The following is an 18481-nucleotide window of genomic DNA, read 5'->3' on the forward strand; positions in this document are numbered from 1 at the left end:
GTAGAACTGTTTCAGAATGTGCAGCTGCTACCTTAATGGTGGCAAGTGCTTTTGCAATGCATAGAAAGAGGCCTGGATGAAATCAAAAGTTAAGTGACATCTAGCCTGGTCAGGGCAATGTTAAAGTCAAACCCAAACATAACAAAAGGGGAATAGGAAATAAAAGCTGGCCGGCTATGATTAGTGCCACACTGAAAGCCTTATTGCACTACATGTGCCATTTTCTTATTTATTTATCCACCTAAAAGCGCAGTTAATTTCCCTCCTGATTTCTTCAGCTTTACCATCTCTGTGGGGCTGCTAAAAAAAAAGTCAGTTCCCCTGTTTCCTCTCATTCAACCACACACACTTTTGTTGCAGTGGTCAGTGTTGGCTGCTGGGAGAGTCCCTGCAAATATGAAGAATTAGATCTTGATGCCTGCATAAATGTTGTTGAGGAGATGTGTTGAGTTTTATCTTGCATGCCTTTTTTATGGTTAAGGCTGATGAAGGGCTCTCCAAGAGAGAAGAGAGGAAAAGGAAGCGAGAAGCTGCCAGGAAGGAACTTGGCAACATACTTAAAGCATTCAAGCAGTCTGAGAACTCGGAACTGGTAAGCAATATTTATTTGAGCCCAGCTACTCGTTATTGCTGTCAACATTCAAACCTGATGGCGATGCTGAAGCAATATTTTGGTTAAAGCTTAAAGTAGCAGTTTACCTTGCGGCTTCATTATCATGTCTGTGATGTGATGAGGGGGCTGTGATTGTGCCTTTTACTTTGTTATTAGTAGTCTTTTCTTTCTGCACATTTTCATTCAATATACAGGTCTGTGTAATTTGGCCTTCTGGCAGCACAACATAGCACTATATTCAACTGGACACGACTAGCATACACGAGACTGCACACATAAAAAAAGAGCAGTATGCAATATTTAATGTTAGTTTCACCTGTTCATCAGTAAACCATACAAGGGATTGTTAAAACTAGAAATATTCACTAAATGCCACTTGCATTAGCATGTGCAAATAAAGAATTGTATGTGGTGTGCAGAGGTAATGGCAAAAACTTTGTGGGAAAATAAAAATAAAAATACGCATCACTTGCATTGCACAAATATTGCCAAAGTACGTCATAAGATAAACTGTTGCCTTGATTTCCGTGGCTAGTACAAAATCCTACTTGGTGCTTTATAGGTGGTCATGCATGGAACATTATCTTAATCAAGACAACCTGCCATTGCAAGATGTCATTATTACCATCATTTTACCTGACTGGTATATACTGGTATTTTTAGTGTGTGGCTTCCTTTGTGACCTCAGAAGTGACACACTGCATTGAAAAGTAATTGCAGTAAAACAAGTTGTGAGGCTAGTTGGTGCATAGCTATAAAAAAATGAAGCACCAACGGTAACGGCACACTAAGAAGAAACGGAAAGACAGGACAAGGCGCTTCGTGTCTTTTTGTTCCTTATTAGTGTGCCGTTACCGTTGGTGCTTCATTTTTTGAAAAGTAATGCCACAACATGTGGATGGGTGAAATTTTACACACCTTTATGGCTGGCTCATGTTGGCCTGTCTCATTTAATACCAGTACAGGTGTTGCATGGTTTGCCACAAGTGTACTGTCGATTGGCTAATACACATTTATGGATTTTTATTGCAGCACATATTTCCTTTGATTCTGGTTAACGCTGCTAATCAGAGATAACTTGGTGATGTCTGGTTCTGATTTCTGGTAGTAAATTATTGGCTTGCATACGCATGCAACTAAGTGACTTCTTCATAGTTTGTATCGTTATTGTATTGTTCATAGCGCAGTTCAAGTATTATTCATAGTTTGCTCTTGAGAAGTCTCGTCATTCTTCCAAGGTTCATGGTGTCATGTATTATTGCAGTTTCAAGACTTTGAAGATGAGAGCAAAGAATCTGTGGAAAATCGCACTAAAAGCAAGAAAGATAAAAGAGCTTCCCATGAAATTGAGTGGAAGAAGATGGAAGCAAGAATTGAGGACCTTGAAAAAGAACTACAAAATATAGAAGCTGAGAAAGAGGAGCTTGCTCGGCTGTTGGAAGAGGAGCGAGAGCGGTCAAGAAGGCTGACGGATGCCCTCCTCAACAAGATTGGTAAGTTGTAAGCTCGTGTTTGTGATGAGTGTTGACGTTTGCTGGTATGTGAAATGACCGAGAACAGATTAGTGGACACAAACACAGACTTCAAGAGTCACTTTATTGGAAACAGATGCACATACAGGCATGCAAAGCATGCTCACTTGCAAACAAAAATGCAATGCCCAATCAAAATCGCGTTCAGAAAAAACAGTTCTTGACAAAGCAAGCGAAGGCATGCTCACGCATTTATCATTAGGCTTGCTGTTCGGGCTACTTCAATGACCAGCCTAGTGAGTCCATCTCTGTGTCTCGGCACATCAAAGCCTTTGTTAAACAACGGCTCACTGCCACATGTCTTGCAACAGAGCCAACCAACCACCGCATGCTTTCTTATGTTGTTGCTGTGGTTTCTCAGTTTGTCTTTTAGGCAGTGTTCCATATGGCCTACCTAGAACTTTCCGCATGAAAGTGCAGTATGATGCACAACACGATCTCTAGTTTACAAAGTGCATTTTATTATGCCTGCTGCAGCCAACCAATAAAGCCTTAAATGTTGAAGTTAGCGCTTGTCTGTGCAATTGCTAGTCCTCAATTTCAGTGCGCTTATACAATTCTAACTCATGTTCGTGTAGCAGGACTTTTTGAAGTGAGCTCCTTAAATTCATTATTTTTTAACACAGAAGCTGAGAATGCCTAATAAGTGCCACGCAACAGCGATAACATGTTTCAGTATTCAATGAAAGCAGTAAAAGCTGGGGATCAAAAGGAGAGTGAATAGAGACAAACCAAGTAAGAAACATACGTGCAGCTACATAGGCATGCACTGTAGAGTGTCATACAATCAATAAATGGGTGCATATTTATGAGCCAAGTATAATACAGAAGCTTCTATGTTTTGTCTTAAAGGTGCACTGACACAATTATTAAAAATCTATTCTTAAAGCTGCCAACCCTATAATAAGGCCTCAGTTTCTCAAACATGCAATAAATCATGAATTATACCACCTTTTAATGCAATGAATTTAGATTGGTACCATATAGAGTACAGCTTATTTGCATACCATTCGTTTGCAAGGGCTTCTCTACACAGAGAAAGGAAATAAACTAGGAGGAAATGTCACATTGCATAGCTGGCCTTTGTAAACCAATTATTCTTGGATCCATACCCTTCCCTTTCTTTCTCTTGGCCTACCGCATGACCCTGCGCTCAGCAGACTTGGCATTGTATGCTTGGCTCGTGGTAGGTCCTAATCAACATACAGGCGCCGACAAAAGTGGTATACTTCAGCGGCGTCGCTCGGTATTTTGGCGAGCTGAAGCACGAAACATTGAAACGAGTCAAGCTACATGCCTGCAGATAATAAAGGGCACCTATTGGCTGTCTCGATCCCAGATGCTGCCTGTAGATGGCGTTGCGATGCAGTTTGCCGTTGCTGCGGCTCCCGTTGTGTGGAGTTTACCACTTTTGTCGGTGCCTGTACATGTGTTTGGGGGCTTTGGTAACTGCCCTGTGATTACTTCTTTGCAACATGCTTATGCAACTTGGTTAGCTTATGCTGGCTTGTGCATTTAATAGCCATTGTGCAACAGTGCAGTTACTATCACACTCATTTTATTTTCAGAAGAGTGCAGTTAGTGCGGCAGTGAAAGACAGTAAAAACTGTCTTGACGAGATCACTTGTTGAGTCAACTTTTTTTGGCTGCAATTTTATCCTATGGTGCTCTCTTCCAATTCTTTCATTCCTCCTAGCTTCACTACATGTGCAAATTGTGGTTATGTGCATGTGTTATCACTGATGAGTGGTATGGTGCAGTGGTAAAAGCACAATGTTATAGAGTTGTGAAAGCTTTTCCAGGTGAGAAAGCTTTAGACGACGAGGAATAAGTTACCGAAGGCCTCAAGGGCAAAGGGCACTGCACATTCTAAGAGACAGTAGAGGGCCAAGCTTTTATTATTACATGTTGAATGTGAACAAGTGGAAAGAATAGGCCACGTGGTGTGCTTCCAGCTTGCGGCAACACGGTTATTTTGTGGCTTTTGAACACTGAATCATCAGGCTCATTTGTATGTCAGCAGCTTGTGATACCATGTGAGCATTGCCTCTGATATGCGTGACATGTAGAGGAACCCTTGTAAAAAAACCTTAGGCCAACTGATCATAGCATTGGAAGAGGATATAATTAGCAATTCTTTGTGCTTTTAGGGAATTCTTTTGCCATACTATGTTTCTCAGTTCAGCAGTTATCTAATGAAGCATGGAAAACAGGATGCAAAAGTATTGTACCAGTACTCTTTTAAGTTGTGGTAGGCTCATAGTGTGCACCTGATTTTCCAAACTGAGTTCATGGCCGATCATTTATACCTGACATGCTGTCACTTCCTGGCCCAATATTACCTCACTTCTTGCAATATTGTGGTATATGTGCATGTAGCAGCTAAATCAACATTGCAGGTTATGTAAGGCTTATCAAAAGTATACTGTGAACATACAGGCGCCGACAAAAGTGGTATACTTCAGCGGCGTCGCTCGGTATTTTGGCGAGCTGAAGCACGAAACATTGAAACGAGTCAAGCTACATGCCTGCAGATAATAAAGGGCACCTATTGGCTGTCTCGATCCCAGATGCTGCCTGTAGATGGCGTTGCGATGCAGTTTGCCGTTGCTGCGGCTCCCGTTGTGTGGAGTTTACCACTTTTGTCGGTGCCTGTACATGTGTTTGGGGGCTTTGGTAACTGCCCTGTGATTACTTCTTTGCAACATGCTTATGCAACTTGGTTAGCTTATGCTGGCTTGTGCATTTAATAGCCATTGTGCAACAGTGCAGTTACTATCACACTCATTTTATTTTCAGAAGAGTGCAGTTAGTGCGGCAGTGAAAGACAGTAAAAACTGTCTTGACGAGATCACTTGTTGAGTCAACTTTTTTTGGCTGCAATTTTATCCTATGGTGCTCTCTTCCAATTCTTTCATTCCTCCTAGCTTCACTACATGTGCAAATTGTGGTTATGTGCATGTGTTATCACTGATGAGTGGTATGGTGCAGTGGTAAAAGCACAATGTTATAGAGTTGTGAAAGCTTTTCCAGGTGAGAAAGCTTTAGACGACGAGGAATAAGTTACCGAAGGCCTCAAGGGCAAAGGGCACTGCACATTCTAAGAGACAGTAGAGGGCCAAGCTTTTATTATTACATGTTGAATGTGAACAAGTGGAAAGAATAGGCCACGTGGTGTGCTTCCAGCTTGCGGCAACACGGTTATTTTGTGGCTTTTGAACACTGAATCATCAGGCTCATTTGTATGTCAGCAGCTTGTGATACCATGTGAGCATTGCCTCTGATATGCGTGACATGTAGAGGAACCCTTGTAAAAAAACCTTAGGCCAACTGATCATAGCATTGGAAGAGGATATAATTAGCAATTCTTTGTGCTTTTAGGGAATTCTTTTGCCATACTATGTTTCTCAGTTCAGCAGTTATCTAATGAAGCATGGAAAACAGGATGCAAAAGTATTGTACCAGTACTCTTTTAAGTTGTGGTAGGCTCATAGTGTGCACCTGATTTTCCAAACTGAGTTCATGGCCGATCATTTATACCTGACATGCTGTCACTTCCTGGCCCAATATTACCTCACTTCTTGCAATATTGTGGTATATGTGCATGTAGCAGCTAAATCAACATTGCAGGTTATGTAAGGCTTATCAAAAGTATACTGTGTACACTGAATGCATGACTGCGGGGCTCATTATCTGTGTTCGGAGCATACAGCTTTGGAAGGTGGGAGCTTCTGTTCTTCATTATTGTAAGCACCATGAGTGGCACAGGAGCCACGTATGCATCTTAGCCACAGCTATGTTCACAGGCACGAGCACATATAAGGATTTTGCTGCACCATGTTGTGCATTATTTGCAGCCATTGGCAAAAGAATGTCTGGCTTTTCCTTGTTTTTTAATGCTATTTTCTTAGCTGGTGTTTTATAACAGTAATTGCTTTTCATGCAGAAATTGCTCCCACTGCCCAGACAGCCACAATCGCAAAAGAGGTTGTTGATGAAATCTTGGTGCCAGATGTATCCCCAGGTTTGCTCATCAGCTCTCTCTCACTTGGTTTTCCTGTTCCAGACGTGGCATTCTTTAAAGGGCCCCTCACAAGGGTTAGGCATTTTGAACAGACAAGTGTGACGCATAGATCACTCTGTGGAAACTGTCTGCAAAATATTGAAAGCTACACGGTGTAACAGCATAAACGTCACAGAAAAGCTTGCATGCCCTTTTTTTCAGGTGAGCTCTGCTTCCAGCGACAGAGTCAAGGTTACATGCACAAATGCCTCTATGTAAGATGCACTGCCTGCAACGTCACCAATTATGGCTTATGACCTTGGTATTTTGCCTAGCGCAATGCTGCCACTGGTAGTATGCCACACAGCGAAAAGTGGAAGGGGAAAAAAATGGAGGCAGTGCTTGTGACGTAAATGGGACAAGGTCCCTTGGCTCCAGTGAGGGAGTTGGCAGGTAACAAAAGTCACCTGTGGGCATCAGACATAGCAGAAGGAGAGAGTGCTTACGTTGGCAGTGAGCCCTTCCCTAGGCGCCCCGCTACTTGCAGTGCACAAAGAAAATTATCGATTGGACTTGGTGAGGGGCCCTTTAAGCTGCAATTGTTAAGAATACGTTAAAAAATTTGCTTTTTATTTAACCTAAATAACTTCATAAAATTTACTTTTTTTTCGCATGATAACTTCACGAAACGTTTGACCGCTTAGTTGATTGCAAGTAATTTACATCTGTGTGGCTTCATGTGACAGATATTCAGCGAGAAATACTATTTAACTTCGACGTATGGGAAGATGTTACTCTAACATACGCACAAGATGTAACAAAATGTTGCATGTTGTTGGCAGTGTATTTATCTTATTCTTGCAACGCACAGGTACTAGAATTAATTGCTATGATATTGTCTTCATTGTTGATATGTACAGGTGCACCTAGTTATTACATTGCCTTGGAAAAGGTGTGAGTGGTTTGTCTTGACCACTTTGGAACAGCTTCCTTGTAGACATTTTTTAAAGCATAAAATGCTGTTAGCTCCCGTTGTCCGCGACCTTCAAGAGACCTTGAGCCAAAATCGAGCTGTTATCCGGGCACTCAAGATGAGAATGAGACGAGAATGGGGCAAGAATGAAACGAGAACATATGGTGCGCGATCGAAGATCTTTGTTCGATACGCATTCTGTTTGGTCGCTGCAACGTCACAAAGTGGCAGTATGCAGAATTTGCGATAACGGGGCGGAGAGAGCAGCCAATCTGCAAGTGGTGAACTCCCCAGAAGTCTACTTCACTCGTTTGTCATCTGCTTGCAGAATACTACAATTTGTAACTATTAGTTTCTCTGCGTTGTCCCTAGGTGGTGTCACGCACAGCGAGGAAAAAAAGGAAAATAAACTGCTGGAACAGTGGCGCGCTTTTCAAGAGCCAACAACATTGCAATGGCTCACTGGCATTCAATGATAGGGTCGAGTTAACTGCACAACCAACACACTGTTTCGAGAAACGAAACAATGCCAGAATTCGCTTCAGTCGAAACTCAGTTTCGCCCCAGTCTAAACTTATGGTCTCTGGTCCCCAACCTCTTGTACAGGACCACATTACATATGCTAATTACTGCCCTTTAAAAATATTGCTTCTGACTTCTTCCTAATGTTTGTTCATAATACCACTCGATCAAGCTGTAACTTCTTGTACGCTGAAGTTTAATTTATCATTTCGAATAGCGATGTTCAAAAAGGCAGATACAGTGCACCATACACTTCATTGTCATAATAGCGATGTTCAAAAAGGCAGATACAGTGCACCATACACTTGATTGTCATCGTTTGCGCTGAAACAGGGTTGCTTGTGCTCTTTTCATGGCTAGTGTTCTATGATTTCCGTGGCACGGGTTTTGTGCCGCCTCCTGCAAGGGCTGGCAACGTGCTGAGTGACCAGGCCGACAGTGACCGGCACGCCTCAGATGGCTGTGAGTAATCGTCGTAATTACTCCAACCCATCTGATTTGCCGGTAGCTGGTTCATGCTTACATCTACTCTCGGTTACGGGGAGCCAGCACCTTTTTACTGGACTTACTAAGTACAATCAGTCAGATAACAACATCGGGTGAATGCTTGCCATTTTAATGATCCATGCTTTTGCTGCGGTGCAGTGCAAAGAAAAATCTAGTGTAGGTGCACGCACACTTAATTGGTGCCATCACAACATTTGTCTGCTGAGCTGTTCTCTGAAGTGGATGCTACCCCTGTGGTTATAGTCATTCGTCTCTTTACTTTTTCTACATTGTCCATTACAAAGCACTGGACCAACTTGCAAAGTTTTAGCCTACTGCCACAAATGTTTGGTGAGAGCTGCATGCCAGTCAGTGAATTTGCAGCATTTCATATACTTGCACAAAATTTTTAACCTTTCCATGCCTATGCGAAAGCTCCACGTGAGTTTGGAACAAAGCAGTTATCATCGGGCAGCACTCGCTTGTTGTCAATTGTTTGGCTGATTGTACAGAAATATCTGCATTGCTGCAAATAACTAATGTAATGATGACTTCCAAGGGTGTTAGAGTGATTTGTGAATATTTACTTAATTAAGTCAATTACAGATGATAGTTCCTCTGGCAGCATCTTTTGTAATGCTTCAAGCACCCCTAGTAGAAGTTTTATGTGAAATTTAAGACTTTTTTTGCAGGATTTGCTTTGTTTTGTTCTTTTTCGTCCAGATAAAGATCATGCAGGAGGTACAGCAGAATGTTTCTCATACTGCTATATTTTTGTTTTAGGTGGTCCACCACAGTCATACGAAGTGTTGGCGGAGGGTTCAGTGGAAGGCAAGTGAACCCTTGTAATACTCATTACGAGTGTGTCTTTACACACTTTTTATGGTATTTGTGAAGTTTCATTCCATGGGATATGTGCATACATTTTGTTTATGAAATGTTAAATGGGCTGCACTATATTTTTGTTAGCTGTGAACTGGGATTATACAACTAGCCCTTTTGCACATCTGACTAGGAAAGAAGGCCATTCTAAATCAAAACACTATTTTTTGGAGACTGTTGACAAATTTCACACTATCTTAAACCAGCACAACACTGTCCATAATCAGTATTCCTTGCTTTCAGTTCTTGTTCTCCAGAAAGTATGCCATACTTTTCTCTTCATTTCATCTTACACCAAACGTACAGAACCCTAATTATAATCATTGTAATATGTACAGGGTCGTCCACTCTTGGTATGAACACGGCGCAGCGTGACCGCGCTGCGCAAAGCGTCAGCGTGCACCACTTGGCCGCGCATCAAAACTAAGTGGAGCAAGCGCACAGGGGCTTGGAGGTGGGGCATTGCGTCGTCTGCTGAAGCGAGGGAGCTTACCATGCTTTAGAATACTACACAGGACATGAAGCCCTACCTCCAAGCCCCTGTGCACCTGCGCCGCTTTGCTTCGATGGGCGGCCAAGCCGTTCGTGCTGGCGGTCCGTGGCGCACGGCCATGCTGCGCTGTGTGCGTGCTAAGAATGGATGACCCTGTGCATTGCTCAAATCGTCATTGAAATATATTTAAAGCATATAAAATGCTGCAACCATAACTTGCCCATGTTTGTTCCATTTGGCAGTTTCTAGCACGTGTCAAGGAGTTATTCAGCTGGACAAGAACCTTCTCTGGCCTAACAATGACGTGACGCTTGCAGTTCCCTCAAAAAGAATTTGCATGATAGTGGAAATTCTTTCTGCAGAGTCGTGCTCTATAAACTTGCAGGCTTCCCCAGAACTGATTTACCACATTCATTTATCTAGTGTATTGGGAACAATATCAAAAAGTACTACAAGTTGAAGTCTGTTGCCATATTAAGGTAATTTTTACATATATAATTTATTTTGTGGGTATGTTGCTTAGGCAATGTTTTTTTTATTATCTTTCTGTAAACCGATCTGCTGAAGTACTCCTAAGTTGCATTGGGAAGTTGCACTGCCTTTCAGATTTAATAAGATTGGACATTTTACACTACTGCAATAGAAATGTGCTATTAACAGTAAATATAATGCTGCACTGCATGCATTGCTGTTTTGTACAGTTATTGGAGAACATTTCTTCTCATTTTGCTTTACAGTCCACTGGCATAGTTGACAATTTGCAATAAGCAAAGACATACATCTTTCAGAATATTTAAATATTCGATATAATGACCACATTTGTGTGCATCCTGCAGTTTGTTATAAATGTGTCTAAAGTATGTGCATACTTCAAGTGCAAATAAATAGGGACAGAAGAAAGGAAAACCACATAGGACAAGTGCTCATCCCGTCTGTTCTTCCTTTCTTCCCCCCGCCCTGTTTTTTTGCGCTTGAAGTCAAATATGCATTCTCACAAACTTGCCTAAATTTCAGCTTTGATTGGCTAATTTGTGTGCTGATTGGCTAGATATGTGTGCTGTGCAATAACCAGCACCCAAGCAAGACTAATTTCTTATACTTATGTCTGAAGTTGCCAACCACACAATGCATGCAAGCTTGAGTCTGCGTGCCTTCGCATACTCAAGCTGCGTGCAGCTTGAGTATGCGTAGATAATGCGGAATAGCTCGTATGTGTTGAAGGCTCGTGCGAGCATGGAGATCTGTTGCAGGGAAATATTAGTGCTCGGGCTGCCTTAAATTGCCATATTAGCCAAGCACCTTGCTAAAATCAATTCTCAGGGAGGCTGATTACCATATTATGTGGAATATAGGTTAGGGCGAAACATTGGTCGACCCCCTTGCATTGAAGCGAAGAAGTCAACATAAAAACTATAAGGCACAAAACTTCGTTTATTTACTGGTGCCGTTAGACCAGTCATCTGCTTATTCGTTCGAGCTGTCTGAACTCTCGTCCGTAGACTGCTTCTCACTGGCTGCGACCCACAACATGTATTCCTTGGTGCGATCCAAGGAGTTGCTAATGCAACACCTCTTCAATGCCCGCACCACCATATCGTCGGGCAGCGAGCGCCAAGCCTGCAACACTCACGTGGACACAGTGGCGAGAGCCGGCTGGTTGGGGTCGTCGCGTTGGCGCCGGCCATCTACTGATTATACTGTTCACGAACACGGTCTTTAAAGGGCATGTTAAGCACGACGTCCAGTGGCTGAAGTGCTGATGCCATACCTCCCGGAAGGACGGCGCACTCTGTCCTCCCGTTGCGGAGTGCCTGCTTCACACCTGTGATCAAGTGCTTGCGAAAGGCAACCAAGACGAGCATGCTCGGACACTGCAGGAGTGCACCGGGTCGCCGATTCCAGAGGGTCTTGATCCAATTGAGCATGAGGGCCTCGTCCATATAGCCCTTTTCGCTCACGCAAATGACAACATCCCGTGGCAAAGCCTCTTTCGGGAGCGTCTTCCTCTTGAAGATTATGTATGGGGGCAGCTTTCTGCCGTCTGCATCACATGCGAGCATCACCGTGAAGCGCGAATGCTCATTCCTCGTTGAAAGAAGCTTGACATCCTTCGCGCCGTGTTTGCACATTGTGGTGGACGACGGCATGTCGAACCACACCGGCGTTTCGTCCGCGTTGCTGATCTGTCCCCATGCTGCTGCCAGAGACAGAAAACATACTGCTGGACTTCGACCAGCTTGTCCTCGTATGCCTCGGCATCTTCTGGCATATGGATGTGCACCGTCGAAGTGCGAATTCCTTGCGTCGCGTGAAGCGACGAACCCAGTAAATGGAGCCTTTGAATTGTTCCTTGGACAGTCCGGATTCTCAAGTGATCTCGATAGCTTCGATGCGGATGAGTTCTGCTGTCACTGGCAAGGATCTGGCACGATGCTCGTGGATGAAATCTGCCCCCTTGTCTTTGAGCTCCAGGTGCACCGCGTGACACCCGCGAAAGGTCATCTTCCGCACATTGCAGGCAGACAGCTTGACTTTCTGCGTTCACCAGTACTGGATGCTTTTTTCCAAAATGCCAAAGTGCCGCTGGGCGGACATGCTCCCATGCATTTCAGCATATTCGATCACTTTTTTTTAAAATGCTGTGGTGATCTGACGTCGAGTACTAGTACTTATTTTGTGGGTTGTCGGCAAATTAGCAATGCTAGGAACGATTGCTGCACAAAAAGGGAAGATGGTGTCGATCCAACTGCATAGGCCGCGTCAATGTTGGGCCGCATCGGTCACCATGGAGGCGATAAAAATGTGGATGCCGAAAAGTCTGCGCTTCTACATGTTTCCAGATGACTATTCAGGTTGTGCCAAGGGCCGGTGTATATATATATATATATTTATATATATATATATATATATATATATATATATATATATATATATATATATATATATATAATAAGTCAAGGGGCGACCTTTGAGTAATATTTTTTTGGAAAAAACGTCGACTTATATTTCGCACTATACGGTAATGTTCACGTGAGGAAGTGCTTTTTCTTTCCTCCTCGCATGGACTTTACATCCCTAAATTTAAAACAGTTACTTTGGTAAATATTTAAGAATTTTGAAGCACTGTCGATAGCAATATGAAATGATGCCTGCTGAGACATCTATGTGCGAGCAGGCGCTGGCGCACGTCTATTGTAGATGCAAACCGCCATTCCTTGTGAGGCATGGCAGGCACAAGGCACGTAGACTCAAGTTTGTGTGCATCGGCAAATAAGGCTGCCTTTTCTGTACTCCCGCTGTGTTTGTTCCATTATCGCCTTGATGAAGCATTCAAATTTGATAAGTATCTAGAATTCAGTATGATTCTCAATGTAAAAAAAATGTAGCTGTATTAAGTTGTCACTGCATCCAAATTTGCCCTACAAACTGCTGCCCTCAAGGTTCTAAACAAATTTCATGAATTTTTGATAAGTTTTCTGAAGTGCATTATTCACAGCAAAGTATGTCTGCCTCATCTAGAAACTCCACAAAAGTAGTGTGTCGATACACTCATGCACTTTTATAACAAAATGTTATGGTTTAAAGAGAACTTTATATATATGCTACACCCCCAGTTATCCTTGACGATTACTTTTATGACTTCATTGCAGTAGTGAAAAGTAGTTGTGTATGTGTTGTTGATAGTATAAGGGGAAAATTGTCATCCACTCGACTGTAGTATGAAGCTACAAAGGAAACGCGTACGAGCTTCTTAAACAGAGCTTTGCAGTTGAAAAATTCGTCCTTGTCCGGGATTTTCTTCAACTGCAAAGCTTTCTTTCTGAGAAACTCGTATGGGTTTCCTTTATAGCTTCATGCTACAGTCAGGTCGATGACATAGCAGATCACGGTCAAGCATGCACAAACAAGGACAAAGTGAGGAGTAGAAAACACAAGCGCTTGTGTTGCCTACCCCTCACTTTGTCGTTGTTTGTGCGTGCCTGACCAAGTCGTTGTTCTTGAGGTCAGTGACAATTTTTTCATCTTGTAGACTTTCCTCCAACTCACAGGCTTCCCTAGAACTAATTTGCCGCACTCATTTACATGGTGCTTTGTGAAGTTCATTAAAGATGTGTTCAGACAATTGCATGATGTTTTGCTGGCATAGTTATGCAAAAAGTCCAAATTGCTTATGAAACTAGAAATTGTGATGCAATATTGTGATTTGCAGGTGCCAGTTACAGCCATGCACTGGAAGATGAGCTTCTGGACCTGGGGAGGACAGACCAGGCTGATATTGGTATGTGGAATAACTTGCTTAAACTGTGTTTGAATGATCGTTATTGTAGAAAATTCAACATATCTCATCTAGGAGGAGGAGAAAGTCATTTTGTTTTTTACCAGCTGCTTCAAAGTTTGCCAGTTTTCTGTTGATACATCCTTTAAGCCACAGTTAACATAAAAATGGTTTCACCTGCATTACTAAATTACTCTTCCACAATCCCAAAAAGCCCTCGGTTACTTCCAGAAGACGGCTTAATTTCGATAAGCCAGAAAATGTGCAAAAGAGAAGGTGAGCGATGATGCCTTAAAGTTCCTGCACCAGAGTGTCTGCTAAGCCCAATGGTTAATTGTTTGTGGGTAAAAATCGGCTACATTGTGTTTTAAAGGAGCCAAGCATTGAAAATGGCAAGCTTCTGGCAGTTAGGCAACGAAGCCCAAATATGAAAAACAAAAATGTATGCTTCGAAATTAATGATGTCACACTGCCAGTCTGGCGGCAGCATGAAATCCGAAAACTAGAACTTTGACCTTAATTTTTCAACTAATATTCCACCTATTGCATAATTAGTGTCCCATTAATGCATGTTTATCTAGGGTAACCTGTTTGCTGCTTTAATTGTGCTTCACATTTGCTTCAATATTGCTGACTTTTTCTTGTGGGACATTCAGTGACAATATTATTTGCCTCTTCAGATGACAGTTCTCTTGCTGCATCAAGCTCCGCACCTCAAGAGCCCAAGCTGTTTGAAGTGGTAGATGGGAATGTAAGTTTGACTTAGACACTTCCTTTATGCTGTGCTTTGATTTTTTATATTTAATTGTTTCATATTTTTAATAATTGCCTAGTAGTAAGTGCTATGGCATGGTTATTTGTTTTACGTATGAGGAGCAATGCATGTCACCTTTTTCGAGTTAGTAGTTTCTAAGCTTTGCTTAGATGTACATTTATGCCTGATGCTCACTGTGGTTATATTTCTATTTTTACTGACATTTTTGTTCGTTGTGTTTTGGCTGGCCAGTTGTCTTGTGTAAGCACTCTGCATGTTTCTCAAGGTGCATTGAAAAGCAAATTCATGCACACTGAGCAAATTTTCTTGCAAAGTAAACATGAAACTAACACACTTACATTTGTTGCTGGTCTAGTCGGTTCATACTGTATTACAAACCATAAGAACTATGGCCAGTTAGCGCAAATCGGCATAAAAATAAGAGGAGGAAGAGGCAAGGTGAGCGCTAACTCTCAAGTGTTTATTGGGGACACAGGTACATTGAATGTATACCACAAACCTACGAACATGCATTTACAAGCGCGCATTACAGCACCCACATAATTTTTTAAAAATAAACTGACTCTCCAAGAGAAAGAAGGTAACTGATGTGTTGCTGATACATGAAGCTACAAGTTTCCTGATGTGAACGGCTTCTGTTAATTCACCTACAGCTGCATCCTTACTTCGACCTATAATCCTGATGTGGTCTAGCCATGGCTCACACTGATGTGCTTGGCAGTGGGCAGGCAAATGCGTCCTGTCTAAATTTACTCTTTAAAAACAGCTCGTGTTCCCATGCAAGCTCGTTTACGTAGCGCCAGTCTGGCAGGCGTTGCTCTTACCGCAAGGTAGCGGTATTCTGTACAGCAGGAGCTTGATGTGGGTGAGCTGGTGTAACATTTGAAGAAAGACAGCTCTAGAGAGATGAGGACGAAAAGAAGAACATGTACAATGGACAGCACTAAACTTCCAACTGAATACATGTTCTTTTCGTCCTCATCTCTCTAGAGCTGTTTTTCTTCAAATGTTACACCAGCTCACCCACATCAAGCTCCTGACGTACAGAATACCGCTACCTGCGGTAAGAGCAACGTTTGCCAGACTGGCGCTGCGTAAATGAGCCTGCATGGGAACACAAGCTGTCTTTGAAGAGTAAATTTAGACAGGACGCATTTGCCTGCCCGCTGCCAAGCACATCAGTGTGAGCCATGGCTAGACCAGATCAGGATTATAGGTCAAAGTAAGGATGCAGCTGTAGGTGAATTAACAGAAGCTTTTCACATCAGGAAACTTGGGGCTTCATGTATCAGCAACACATCAGTTACTTTCTTTCTCTTGGAGAGTCAGTTTATTGAAAGAATATTATGTAGGTGCTGTAATGCGTGCTTGTAAATGCATGTTCGTAGGTTTTTGGTATACATTTAATGTACCTGTGTCCCCAATAAACACTTGATAGTTAGCGCTTACCTTGCCTCTTCCTCCCCTTATTTTTATGTCGATTTGCGCTAACTCGCCATAGTTCTTATGGTCCATGATGCAAAGTAACTCACAGCTGATATTTTTTTTCTAGCACTTAAAATTAATATAGAAACTATGCACAGCAAACTTGCCATATTTTTATCAAAACTACCATAAAGAAATCATGATTAGTAGTGCGACAACCTGAAATTGTGTTTAGAAAACATTTTTTATTAGGACCCTTCACGGTGGCTCATGGCTAATGGGGGTGTTCTGCTCTTGAACATGAGGCTGCAGGTTCCGTACCTGAGTAGTGGCAGCTGCATTCTGAGGAAGATATCTTAATGCAAATAGATGAGCGTTTGCTAACATAAGAGAACCGCAGGTGATAAGAATTCATTTGGCCCTCACTGCAGCATCCCTCATCCCTCATAGTGTTGCTTTGGAACAATAAAAGCCCACAACTTAAATTTTTCCTATTAAGGAAAAACAATTAAGTCTGTCAATGAGAGATTATCACCCTGCTGTGTTTTCCCTTGTTATTGCCTGACTGAAAAATTTTACAATGTGCTTTGTTTTCATACTTTTTCATGCTTGTAGGTACACCTTGGGCCAGGCTTAACTATGCCTGAAAACAAGCTGGTATACATTATGAAGGCTGGCCACGAGATGAAAGTGGCCAGGGAAATGGCACGTTTTTTTTGGACAGTGAGCGAGCTGAAGATTCGCTCGTTGACAGGCCATTCCAGCTGGAAAAATTCCGACGCCATTGGAAAGCAGCAGGCGACGCCTAATAAGGTGACTGCCATAATGAGTAAGTAACACTGCACAAATTCATGCCCCCTTTTAGTGTCTGCAGTATCTATGAACGTGTTCTTTACAATAGCTGGAACAGTTATTTGCATACTGGTTATATGATGTGGAGACCAGATATTTTATTAGCAAATGCAACCATGCTTTCGCAGCCAAAGAGTGTGCTTGCACAGTGTATTACAAAAGTGTGTTTTTTGCAGAAGCTTGCAGAATTTGCAAACTGCTACGTGACTAAATTTTCTGAATTATGTCCAATGGTTGAGCTCACTGCTGGTATTGCATAAGCGACAAGAAGGGTTCGAACATCTTTGCATGCTTAATGTGAAGGTTTGGTGAAAGTAGCCTTATATAGGGACATTTAATTTGTTGCACGGTCTATTGCAGAATTCCTTTTACAAAGGCTGCTTGCATGTAGACTTCAATATAGTTACTTGATTGTCATGTGTGTTTTAAATGTAATCTGGTGCATACATTTTTCAGATGTAGTGGAAAAGCTTATTGTGGAAACTCCCAGCGACATCCCCGGAGGCAAGCGGCGGGCGCACGCTCGGAAAGCCATCCGGGATCTGTTTGCGGAGAGCGCTCGGCTAGGCCAGCGCGCAAAAGCTGTGGCATGAAGCGGCCTATTTTAATCTTTTTTTCAAATAAATAACTTCCTCAGAAATTGATGTCATTTCTCATACATTGTCATGATGCGGGTGCAAGCCATGTGCCTTTGCTAAAATGCCATGGCTGAGCACACCAACGTCCAAGTGTGCGGGCGTCCCAGTGTGCCGGCGTCCCAGTGTGCCGGCATCCCAGTGCGCTGGCATCCCAGTACCCCAGTGTGCCAGTGTCCCAGCATGCCAGCATTTACTGGGCCCATAATCAGGCGCACTGGGTCCCAGTGCACTGGATTTTGCAATAGGGATGTCATAAACTACTGCCTCAGCGACCATCTTCCAATATTTATTTCTGTTAATCAATCTTCTAAACTTATTGACCACTCCACACCTGTAGCACACATCCTTTACAGATCAATTTACTCTCTCACATTAACCGCTTTTCGTTAGTTTATCGCACAGGTAAGCTGGGATGATGTTTTGAGTAAATGCAATCCGGAGATCGCCTACGACAGGTTCTTAGAAAAGTTTACATCTATCTACAATGCATGCTTTCCACAACAAACATTTACCCGACGAAGGAAAGCCCGTAAGCCACGGATAACTACAGACATTTTGCGTCTGATTAGAAAACGAGAGCAGCTATACAAAACATTCATTCAAACTACATGTCCTCCTACGCTTAGTGCTTTCAAGCAACACAGAAATCATGTCACTAAAGAACTTTATGGTGCTAGAAGCAGGTACCGCTATAACCGCTTAATTTCTTCGAGCCAACGCTGTGGGGAGATGTGGCGCAAACTGAATACGATATTTGGCAGAAGTACGGAACTTATTAGGAAGATACTGAAGGACAACGTGGACATTCGTGGAGCAAAACCATCAAACGTATTTAATGATTCCTTTCTTTCTTATCTCCCATCAACATCTGGAGGTGACAGCCTGTATTGCATGCAGCTGCGCTGCGAGCCTACAATGTTTCTGCGGCCAGTATCTGAATCGGAAGTTATTACAATCTACATGAGTTTAAAAAACAGCAAACCAACAGATACGATGCATCTGCACATAAAA

General features: G+C 42.5%; 1 protein-coding gene across 1 annotated transcript; it reads left to right on the forward strand.

Moving 5' to 3' along the window:
• The first annotated feature begins 16421 nt into the window (after positions 1 to 16421).
• On the forward strand, positions 16422 to 17465 carry LOC142567687 (uncharacterized). The gene is made up of 2 exons (XM_075677856.1): positions 16422 to 16809; positions 17289 to 17465. The coding sequence occupies exons 1-2, from the start codon at positions 16620 to 16622 to the stop codon at positions 17423 to 17425; spliced, it is 327 nt and encodes a 108-aa protein (XP_075533971.1). The 5' UTR covers positions 16422 to 16619; the 3' UTR covers positions 17426 to 17465.
• The last annotated feature ends 1016 nt before the right edge of the window (positions 17466 to 18481 follow it).

Source organism: Dermacentor variabilis, unplaced genomic scaffold, assembly GCF_050947875.1.
Source record: "Dermacentor variabilis isolate Ectoservices unplaced genomic scaffold, ASM5094787v1 scaffold_14, whole genome shotgun sequence".
NCBI classification, from domain to species: domain Eukaryota; kingdom Metazoa; phylum Arthropoda; class Arachnida; order Ixodida; family Ixodidae; genus Dermacentor; species Dermacentor variabilis.

Coding starts and splice junctions, on each gene's coding strand:
- LOC142567687 (XM_075677856.1), top strand. CDS start 16,620: ATGCCTGAAAACAAGCTGGTATACATTATGAAGGCTGGCCACGAGATG. Junction 16,810..17,288: donor TAAGGTGACTGCCATAATGA/GTAAGTAACACT, acceptor TACATTTTTCAG/ATGTAGTGGAAAAGCTTATT.